Source organism: Propithecus coquereli, unplaced genomic scaffold (genome assembly GCF_000956105.1).
Source record: "Propithecus coquereli isolate 6110/MARCELLA unplaced genomic scaffold, Pcoq_1.0 Scaffold7, whole genome shotgun sequence".
Lineage (NCBI taxonomy): Eukaryota > Metazoa > Chordata > Mammalia > Primates > Indriidae > Propithecus > Propithecus coquereli.
This window is the reverse complement of record NW_012153062.1, coordinates 12,671,216-12,681,620: the sequence shown is the minus strand read 5'-3', so window position 1 is coordinate 12,681,620 and position 10,405 is coordinate 12,671,216. Positions and strand designations below refer to the sequence as shown.

General features: G+C 32.1%; 1 protein-coding gene across 1 annotated transcript in view; it reads right to left on the bottom strand.

The window, feature by feature from the left end:
• COL24A1 (collagen, type XXIV, alpha 1) overlaps nucleotides 1-10,405 on the bottom strand; it is a 342,918-nt gene that overhangs the window by 83,334 nt on the left and 249,179 nt on the right. The window contains exons 37-38 of the mRNA XM_012661028.1: nucleotides 8,550-8,603; nucleotides 6,703-6,810 (exon numbers count right to left, since the gene is read on the bottom strand). Of these exons, the coding sequence (XP_012516482.1) occupies nucleotides 6,703-6,810; nucleotides 8,550-8,603 (162 nt within the window). The remainder of the gene's footprint in view (nucleotides 1-6,702; nucleotides 6,811-8,549; nucleotides 8,604-10,405) is intronic.

Here is a 10,405-nt window from a genome sequence, read left to right as displayed (position 1 = left end):
AAAAAAAAAAGAAAAAAAAAGAATTAATGTACAAAAATCAATAGCATTTCTATATACTAATAACAGTCAAGCTGAGAGTCAAATCAAGAACTCAACACCATTTACAGTAGCTACAAAGAAAATAAAATACCTAGATATATTCTTAACCAAAGACGTGAAAGATTTCTACAAGGAGAACCACAAAACACTGATGAAAGAATCATAGATGACACAAACAAATATAAAAATGTCCCATGGTCATGGATTGGAAGAATCAACATTGTTAAAATGTCCATACTGCCCAAAGTGATTTATAGATTCAATGCAATTCCTATTATAATACCAACATCATTTTTCACAGATCTAGAAAAATAATTTTAAACTTCATATGAAACCAAGAAAGGGGCTCAAATAGACAAAGCAATTCTAAGCAAAAAAAAAACAATAAAGCTGGAGGCAGCACATTACCTGACTTCAAATTATACTATAAGTAACTAAAACAGCATGGTACTGTTATAAAGGTAGACATATAGACCAATGGAACAGAATAGATAACCCAGAAATAAAACCATATAGCTACAACCAACTGATCTTCAACAAAGCAGACAAAAACACACACTGAGGAAATGATGCCCTATTCAATGAATGGTACTGGGAAAACTGGAGAGCCACATGCAGCAGCATGAAACTGTCCCTATCTCTCACCTTATACAAAAATTAACTTAAGAGGGATTAAAGACTTTATAAGTCTTACAAGACCTGACACCATAAAAATTATAGAAGAAAACACAGAAAAAACTCTTTTGAACACTGGTCCATGCAAAGAATTTATGAGTAAGACCCACAAGCAAATACAGCAACAACAAAATTACATAAATGGGACTTAATTAAATTAAAAAGTTTCTGAACAGCAAAGGAAATAATCAACAGAGTAAACAGACAACCTACATAATGGGAAAAAATATTTGCAAGCTATACATTTAACAAAGGGTAATATCCAGAATCTACAAAGAACTCAGACAAATCAGCAAGAAAAACCAAATAACCCCATTAAAAAGTGGGCAAAAGAAGTGAACACGTTTTTCTCAAAAGAAGACATACAAATGGCCAACAAACATGAAAAAATGCTCAACATCACTAATTATCAGGGAAATGCAAATTAAAACCACAATGAGATACTTTACCCATGCCAGAATTGCCATTATTAAAAAGTCAAAAACTAATAGATGTTGGTGTAGATGCAGTGAAAAGGGAACACTTATACACTGTTGGTGGGAATGTAAACTTGTAAAACCACTATGGAAAGCAGTAGAGATATCTCAAAGAACTAAAAGTAGAATTATCCCTTGATCTGGCAATACCTCTCCTGGATCCCAAAGGAAAAGAAGTCATTATATCAAAAAGACACATGCACCTGCATGTTTAGTGCAGCACAATTCACAACTGCAAAGATATGGAACCAATATCAACTGATGAGTAGACAAAGAAAATGTGTTTTTTTTGTGTGTGTGTGTGTATATATGGATATAATGGAGTACTATTCAGCAATAAAAAAGTAATGAAATAATGTCTTTTTTAGCAGCTTGGATGGAACTGGTGACCTAAGTGAAGTATCTCAGGAATGGAAAAACAAATACCACATATTCTCACTTATTAGTGGGAGCTAAACGAGGGACGTATATGGTCACAAAGAGATGTAACGGACATTGGAAAGTAAGAAAGGGGGAGGGGGAGGGATAAAAATCTACCTGTCAGGTATAACGTGTGCTATTCTGGTGATGGCTACACTGAAAGCCCTAACTTCCGCATGATACAATTCATCTATGTAACAAAAGTACATTTGTACACCCTAAATTTTTTTGAAATAAAAAAAATTCAATGACATAGCTAGGTTAAAATAAAAAAATGAAAAAAAAAATAACACTTTCCAGAAGTCATGCATGACACTTCTACTCATATCCCATTGGCTAAAATTTAGTTACATGGCCATATCTAGCTTCAAAGGAGGCCAAGATTTAGTGTTCGTTCTGGGTAACTATGTACCTCACTGAAAATTAGGGTTCTATTACCAAATAATAAAAGATAATACTGGAAGGCAACTGTAAGGTTTTTGCCATGTGTTCCCTCCTCAAACAACTACTGGAATTCTTCCTAAAGCAGGGTGATTCCTTACTCCACCTTCTTTCAGGACTCCATGACTTACCCTAATCTTCTCTCTACCCAAGTCATGCATCCTGGGATCCATACAGTAGCTCACAAATGCAAGTTGGTGCCCAGCTGGCTGCAAATGAATCTCCTGAGTAATTTATTGAAAATACAGATTCTTGGGCCTCAAAACTTTGAGATTCTGATTTAGTGAATCTGAGAAAGGTTCCTGAAATCTAAATCTTAAAAACAAAAACCTCTAAATGATGCTGGTTAATGAGTATGTTCAATCTGTAAAAGTGCATCAAGTTTACACTTACAGTATATTTACAATATATGCATTTTTCTTTATGTATATTATGCTTCAATAAAAGGAATTTTTAATGTTAAAAATAAGCTTGAAGAGGAGAAAGATTAATATTAAAGTATAAATAAATGAAATAGAGAACCATAAATAAAAGTTGAATAAGAAAACAAAGAACTCTTTTTGTTTTGTTTTGTTTTTCAGAGGAAACTCTATTTTATTTTACTTACAAACAGTAAAATTCACTTTTTTTATGTACAGTTCGGTGAGTTTTTTATATGTATAGATTTCTTAACTATCACCATAGAGAGGATGCAAAACAGTTCCAGCACCAAAGAGTTCTCTCCTGATGCCACTGTGCATTCGCACCCTCCTCACTCCTAAGCTCTGGCCAACATAGATCTGTTCTCTACTGCTTTTTTGTGGGGGAGGAGGAGAGCGCATTTCCAGAATATTATATAAATAAAATCATATAAGATATAACCTTTTAAGTTTAAGTTCTGTGAGCATAACTCTTTGAAGATTTATCTAAGTTCTGATGTGTATCAGTAGTTCATTCCTTTTTATGGTTGACATTATTCCATTAGACATACCACAGTTTATCTGTTCATCCACTGAAGGACATTCTGGATGCTTCTGGTTTCAGGTAATTATTATTAATAATAATACTGCTATAAACATTTATGTGCAGGTTTTTGTGTGAACATAAACCTTCACTTCTCTAATGTGCATACCTGAAAGTGAGATTGCTGGGTCGTAAGGTAAGTACATGCTTAGCTTTTTGAGAAACTGCCAAACTGTTTTCTAGAATGGCTACACCATTTTGCAATCCTATCAGCAATGTATGACAGCTCCTTTTGCTCCGCATCCTCATCAGTGCTGAATTATTATCAGTATTTTTTTATTTTGGCCTGACTCTATCTCCTGGTGGTTTTAATTTCCATTTCCCTAATGACTAAAAAGACAGAAGATCTCTTCATATGCTTATTTGACAATTTGGCATCTGGAAAGTACTCTCCAAACTGACTGATAAAATAGCTAAATCTTTGGCAAATCTGATGAAGAAAAAGAGTAGACACAATAAAACCACATTAGAAACAAGAGTAAGGACATAACCACAGGAAAAAAATTTAATTATAGGAACATAGTCATTATAAGTTTTACCCACTACATTTGAAGATCTAGATAAAATAGGTGGTTTTTTGGGAAAAAAAACTTTAAAAATTTAGTTAAGAGAGAAAATTTGAAAAAAAAGTCAAAGAGCCACTGCTAATACAATAACATTATGCCCAGATTATTTTAAAGGTAAATTTTATCAAGATCTTTGAAGAACAGATAATGTCTATGTTCTGAACTGTTACACAGCACAGAAAAATCTGGAAAATTTACTACCCCTTTTTTTAAGGATTAATCAACTCTTATACCCAAACCCAATAAGGATACTACACATTTAAAAAACCCCAAAAAACTACAAGCCTATTTTGCTTACAAATATAGATACAACATTCCTAAGATGAACTAAATGCAATAAACTAAAACAAAATTCTTAAATAGAAGATTAGAAAATTGAATCCAGTATCATTAAAGAATACTATTAATGCAATCATATCTAAGTAAGATTTATCCTAGGAATTGGTGGTTGATTTAACATTTGGAAATCCTGGTATTAACAAAGGACAGAAAGTATGGGATTATCTAAACAAATTTTGCAAAAGCATTTGATAAAATTCGACATCTACTCCTGATCAAAACTCTCACTTAAGAATGGAAATTTCTTTAAACTAATAAAGGGTATAGTCTAAAAAACAATTGCAAACAACACTTGACAATAAAACATTAGAAGCATTTTCACTAAAGACAGGCACAAAACAAGATTTCCCCTATCATGACATCTTTCTATTCACTATCATACTAGAAGTTCTAATCAATATACTAAGCGAGGAAAATAAATAAGGGGAGGCGACATTATTTGCCTAAAGAATCCATGAAAATCATCTCCATTCAGTAAAGTGGACATAAGATCAAATATAAAAACAAGTAGTTTTCTTTCACAGCACCTCCAATATGATGTAATGGAAAAAGGATTACATTAGCAATGAGAATAAAACCCTAAAACAAAACAAAACAAAACAAAACTAAGAATAAACCTAGCAAGAAAGGTTTAATAACAGATAAGGGAAATAACAAAACCTCGCTGAAGGACATAAAGAAGATATGAGTAAATGGAAAGACATATGGTGTTTCTCTATAGAGAGATTCAATATTAAAGGAAATTGATGAGGCCAGGAGTGGGTGGCTCACGCCTGTAATCCCAGCACTTTGGGAGGTCGAGGCAGGAAGATTGCTTGAGGCTAGGAATTCCAGACCAGCCTGGGCAACATAGTGAGACCTTGTCTCTACAAAAAATTAAAAAGAAAAACAAAAAGGAAATTGATGAGCTGATTCTTAAGTTCATATGAAAGAGGAAATCATAGTAAGAGCCAAACTTTTTGGAAAATTAATTATGGAGTATTTGCCCTAACAGCTCTCAAAAGGTATTGTAACAGTATAATGATTAAAATAGTGCTATTGACCCAGAAACAAGACTACCAAGTTGAGAGAAGAAAATAGAATGAAAGCAGACCAATGAATATCTGACAATTTAGTTTATGGAAAGGGTAGCATTTTGGAAAAGCACATTTTGAAAACACATTGTAGAATTGGGACAATTGTCTATCAATTTGGAAAAGAAAATCAGTCTTCTTCAATTCATACACCAAAAAAACAAAACAAAACAAAATAAACAAAAAACTCCATATGTCCTAAAGAGTAAAGGGTAAAAATGAAGCTATAAGAGTATTAGAATATGAAGAATATTTTAGTATATTTTAAGTAGGGAAGGCATTTCTAACAAAGAAATAAAACTAAGAACCTATAAAGGAAAAGATTGACAAGTTGGACTCCATAAAATTAAAGTGTTCTATGCAACAACAGATATGCATAAAATCAAAAGATAAATGACAGAAAGGGAATATATTTGTAACATATTTTATAACATACTTTACAAAACTATGTTAATATTTAAAATATATGAGTGGTGACAAATCAATAAGAAAAAGACAACAACATAATAGAAAAATATGTAAAGTATATTATCAATTACTTAATTGCAGTTGAGAAATGTAAATAGAAAGAAAAATGAGATATACTTTCTTATTTATCAGACTGGCAAACATCAATAGAATTAATATGAAATGGTGGTGGTGGGAGTGTAAATTTGGTGAAAACTCTTGAGAAGGCTGTTTGGAAACATGTCGAAATTTAAAAAGTAAACACTTCTATAATGAAAAATCCAAAGTAGGAGCCTACTTTGAAGGAAATATTTTTTGTATGTATCAGTTCTTAAGTTTATTAAAAATTAATCATATTATAGAATGTTTTTGAACACATAGGCCAAATATATAGAAATATTAGTAATTTAAATAAAACAAAGTAAGAAAAGCCTGTAGTAGTAAAGAATGGAATACTTAAAATGAGCCTGAGAGAAACTTCCCCCAGACAACAAATGGATTATGCAACGGTCTCCAAAAAGCCTTTGTGAAAAGTCCAGCCTTTGTGACATTTAAATGACACAGGAAATACACATGCATATCGTAAATACGCTTATGAAACAGAAGACTAAATTAGAAAATCTTTTAAATATTTTGCATCTCTTTCATGTTGTGACTTTCTGAACAATTTTATGAACAATTTTGCTATTATAGGTTGAGAAGTATCATGCCACACTTGTTTCCAACATCATGCAAAGTTCATGCAAAAGACTGAAGATATAATTAGATGTTAGATTTATTACAGCTGGTTAGAAAAATAATTTCCAGATAAAGCGTGTGGAGTCCAAGGCATAGAAAGAAAACTCATTTCAAGTAAACCTAATTTTCAAAGCAATTTGTCAACCATAACAGCATAGTTTTGTACAGATACTAAATCCTGATTTTAAGTGTGAGGCATATAAACTTTCCTACTTAGGATAGGAGCTATCTGATTTTTTAAAACCTCATTCATATTTTATTTCCATTTTCAGTTTTTTTCCCTTTCCTTCCTCATGTCCAGAAACCACTAAGCCATTTAAGTACTGTGGAATGCTTACAATTCTCCACATCCCACGGAGGTAGATTATTTTCAATGGAATTATTGCCTTCTCTGTAAAGTTAATCAAGGGATGAAGCTTTAAGGACATGGATACATTTCTTTCCCATCCACAGTGACTCAGTTCTGGAAGCAAATCAAATACTGACCACAGCACCTCTTGTTCCTCTGGCACCTTTAGGACCAGTTTTCCCAATTTGTCCAGGAGAACCTCTGCTTCCAACTTCTCCTAGGGGTCCTATCTGTCCTTTATCACCCTGTGGATGACATTAGTAAGAGAGAAAAGTAAGAAAAAAGTGAGAAAAAGCAAATTTACTCTTAGATTAATGATGTCATACATCTGAATGACTCCAGAGGATATTTATTTGGTAAGCAAAATTCTATAAAGAGCAACTTTGCTTTAAGTTAACAGTATTACAGACCACCACTAACAATAATAACATACAACTCCCACACATGTTATTTTAAAGATAAAAGTAATTTTTGAAAAAGAAGATTAAAAAAATAATTTTCACCAAACAAGCAAGGGATATCTGGTGTTCATGCTGAATTCCAAATAACCAGCTTTTTTTTATTTTGAATTTTGCTATATATGTATGTATGCATGCATGTATGTATTATTATCATGAGAAAACAAAGGCCCTGTGACAAGTCTGTTTCTATAGAGAATTTCAAAGCTGCAATGATCTGTTCAATGCAAAAAGGGCTGTTCTGTATACTCAGATTGTCACTGACTGGCTAAGAGTATGCCTTCAAAAATCTGTAACATTTTTATATCATTTTACATTTTCTAAAAACTGGTTACCTTCTGTTTTCCATTAGACTGACTGACCTTTCTTTAGCACTAAAATACAGCTGTTCTTAAACAACATTGTGTTATTCATTTTCTGAAAGTGGGAATCAACCTATTCTATTATTGATAATAAAGAAGACACAAAGGAAAAAAGCTGGGAACACAGTAAGTCAGGAAATTTTTGGTATTCGTAACAGTTTCCAGGTTTTATTTTACATTCCCAGAGGTGCGGGGTTATTGTAAAGACCTGCACTATATTTTTACTAATGTTGATTTTAGACATAACACTATGTATGATGAAAGAAACTTCAATATTGGGTTATTTTCATGGGCAAGAATAGCAACTAAAAGTTATCTTGTTCATTTCTCTTTGTTGTTAATCATCCCTTCTACTGTTCAGAAGTTCTGGGAAAGATAGGCTAGGCATGTATCTGTAGAAATGCTAGAATTGGACTTTGGGAACCAGAATATGGTGTGATTTAAAGTTAATTATGATAAATATGTTCTGAACTTTCATAGTTCAAAGGGAAAACCATTCCCATGTTTCATGTTTCATCAATATTTGAACGAATTATTGATTCTATACAAAAATGAATTTTTCATTACACTACATTTAGAATTTTTAGAATCTAGAAATTTTAGAATTTCATGTATTAGAATTTTATAAATATGTCAAGTTTCTTTCGTAAAATACAAAGTAGCAAATAAAAATATTCTTGATTTGTGGTTCCTAACATATAAGAAAAATAAAATCAATCATTAACCTTTTCAACTTAGAAAAATATAACAATAAATCCAGAAACAGTTATAATCATATTCTTTTCCCCTCAAATATTTTACTAAAGTTGTTATTGAATAACACAAATGATATAGTATTTTCCTTTTATCTCTTTTCTTGCCCTTGGTTTACTAAAAGAATTTTTGGCAAATATGAGGTGAAGTAAAAGCCAAGACTTTTTTACAAGCTACAAACTGGAAAATTTGCTTTCAAATAATCAAGGTGATAAGTACTCCTAACTGGAATTAAATATTAATTTTTACAAATGTTCTTTTTTAAGCCAAATTTATAAACCTTTATTACTTGATATCTAGTGCAAATAAGAACATCACAGCATTCTATGGAGCTCTGGACACATCAGAAGAAAAAAGAACCAGAATAAAGAGATGTTAAAAAAAAAAACCCCAAAATCCCCCTAAACTTACCTTTTTTCCTGGACGTCCTCTTTGTCCTGGAATTCCCAAAATTCCTTCAGGTCCCTGAAATATTCAATATGAAAAAGGAAATATATAGTTAAAGAAAAGATGAGATGGAGTGTTTGAATATTTATATCAACAATTGAACACTAGGTAAAAATGAGGGTTCATTTTCAAGAATATTATATTTCTATAATTACTTAAAAAGAGATCATAGTGATTTAGGGGTATAGTGGTTACTAAATATAAAGTTCACACACACAAACGGGCCAAGATAGATAAAATTACATTGTTTGTTACTCTAGGAAGAACATTATTTGGTTTCAGGACAACCATTTTAATTAGTAAGGATTTAATTAAAGTAAACTCATGCCCTCTATGGCACAGGCTCTTATAAAAATAAAACAAAGTAAACCCAACTGTCTCCATTGCAGCACTTCTATGAGCTATTGTGAGCTCCGTGGAAAAAAAAAGAGTAGGACATACAGGGAGAAAAAGGAGGTAGTCATATTAAACTATTTAAAATAACATTTTCATTTCCATCTGTATTTTATTTAGCTAAAAGTAGATTAGAAGTTTTCAATATACACTTTTTTAGTAAAAAGTGGGACACCGTATGAATTTTCAGATCAATAATAGCTGGGCTTAAGTGAGATCCACAGTTAGTCAGGTTTCAAGTTCTAAAATGGTTAATAATTAATCACAACAGTCCAAGATTCCTTGCATTGGTTGGAAATGAAAATGGAAATCTCAAATTTGTGTTCCCAAAGCTTGGCAAACTGAAAAATGATGTCGACAAGAAATAAATTGTGGTTTACCGCTGTGCTATGTAGGCTCTCGATAAATATTTGTTGAACGAATAAACAGATACCTAAGGAAATGACTCATGCCTTATACTCCTGAGCAAATGCTCTTCTAGCCTCAGAAAGTTGCTGAATTTAGAGGCTAAAGCTGTTATGCTCGATTGCTGTAGCTATAGCTGCATCCAGAGGTAGAAATGATAGTTGCACTATTCGGAGAACTTCTTTGCAGTTAATGAGGCCCTTTAAAAAGAGGCTGATTAACCTTCATAGAGATTAAGAATGTGAGTTTTTAAAAATCAGACTGCTCCAATTTCATATTCTGGCTCTGGCACCTATTAGCCACATGGCCATAGGTGGAACGCTTAACTTTTAAAGGCCTCAGTTTCCTGTTAAATAAAAGGGGCATCATAAAACTCTTCAAAGGCTAAGATTAAATAAGATAATGCATGTAAAGTTTAGAAAGGACTAGACATAATGAAGTGCTCAAGAAATACTAGTTCTCACTAACTTCTGCTGTTTTTCAAAAGTGTATTATGCAACATTTAAATACATGTAAAAATGTTAAAAGGTACAAGAAGTATATGTAAAAATGTTAAAAGGTATAATAAAAACCTATGTACCACCCTCCACATTAAGAAATAGAGCCAATATATGTATACATAATTGAAGCCTCACCTACACATACAACTTTCCAAACACATCACCCTCTTTCCCCATTGAGGGGCAATCGCTGTTCTGAATTTTATTATTCCCATGCATTTCTTAATACTGTTATTCCATTTGTATGTATTCCCAAGCAATATATGGTTATTTTGCATCTTTTTATACCTAAGCAGTATCATATGTTATGTATTCTTGCGAAACCTTTTTTAAAACACATTTTGCTTTTGAAATCGTTGTGTCTTTAATTCATTCACTTTTTTATTTTTACTACTGCAGGATTCTATGTTATTATCAAAACACACTTATTTAACCATTTTTCCTATTGATTAACTTTTAGGTGTTAACAATGCGCAATAAACACCCTGTGCATACCTCTATGTGCTCACGTCAAGAGTTTTT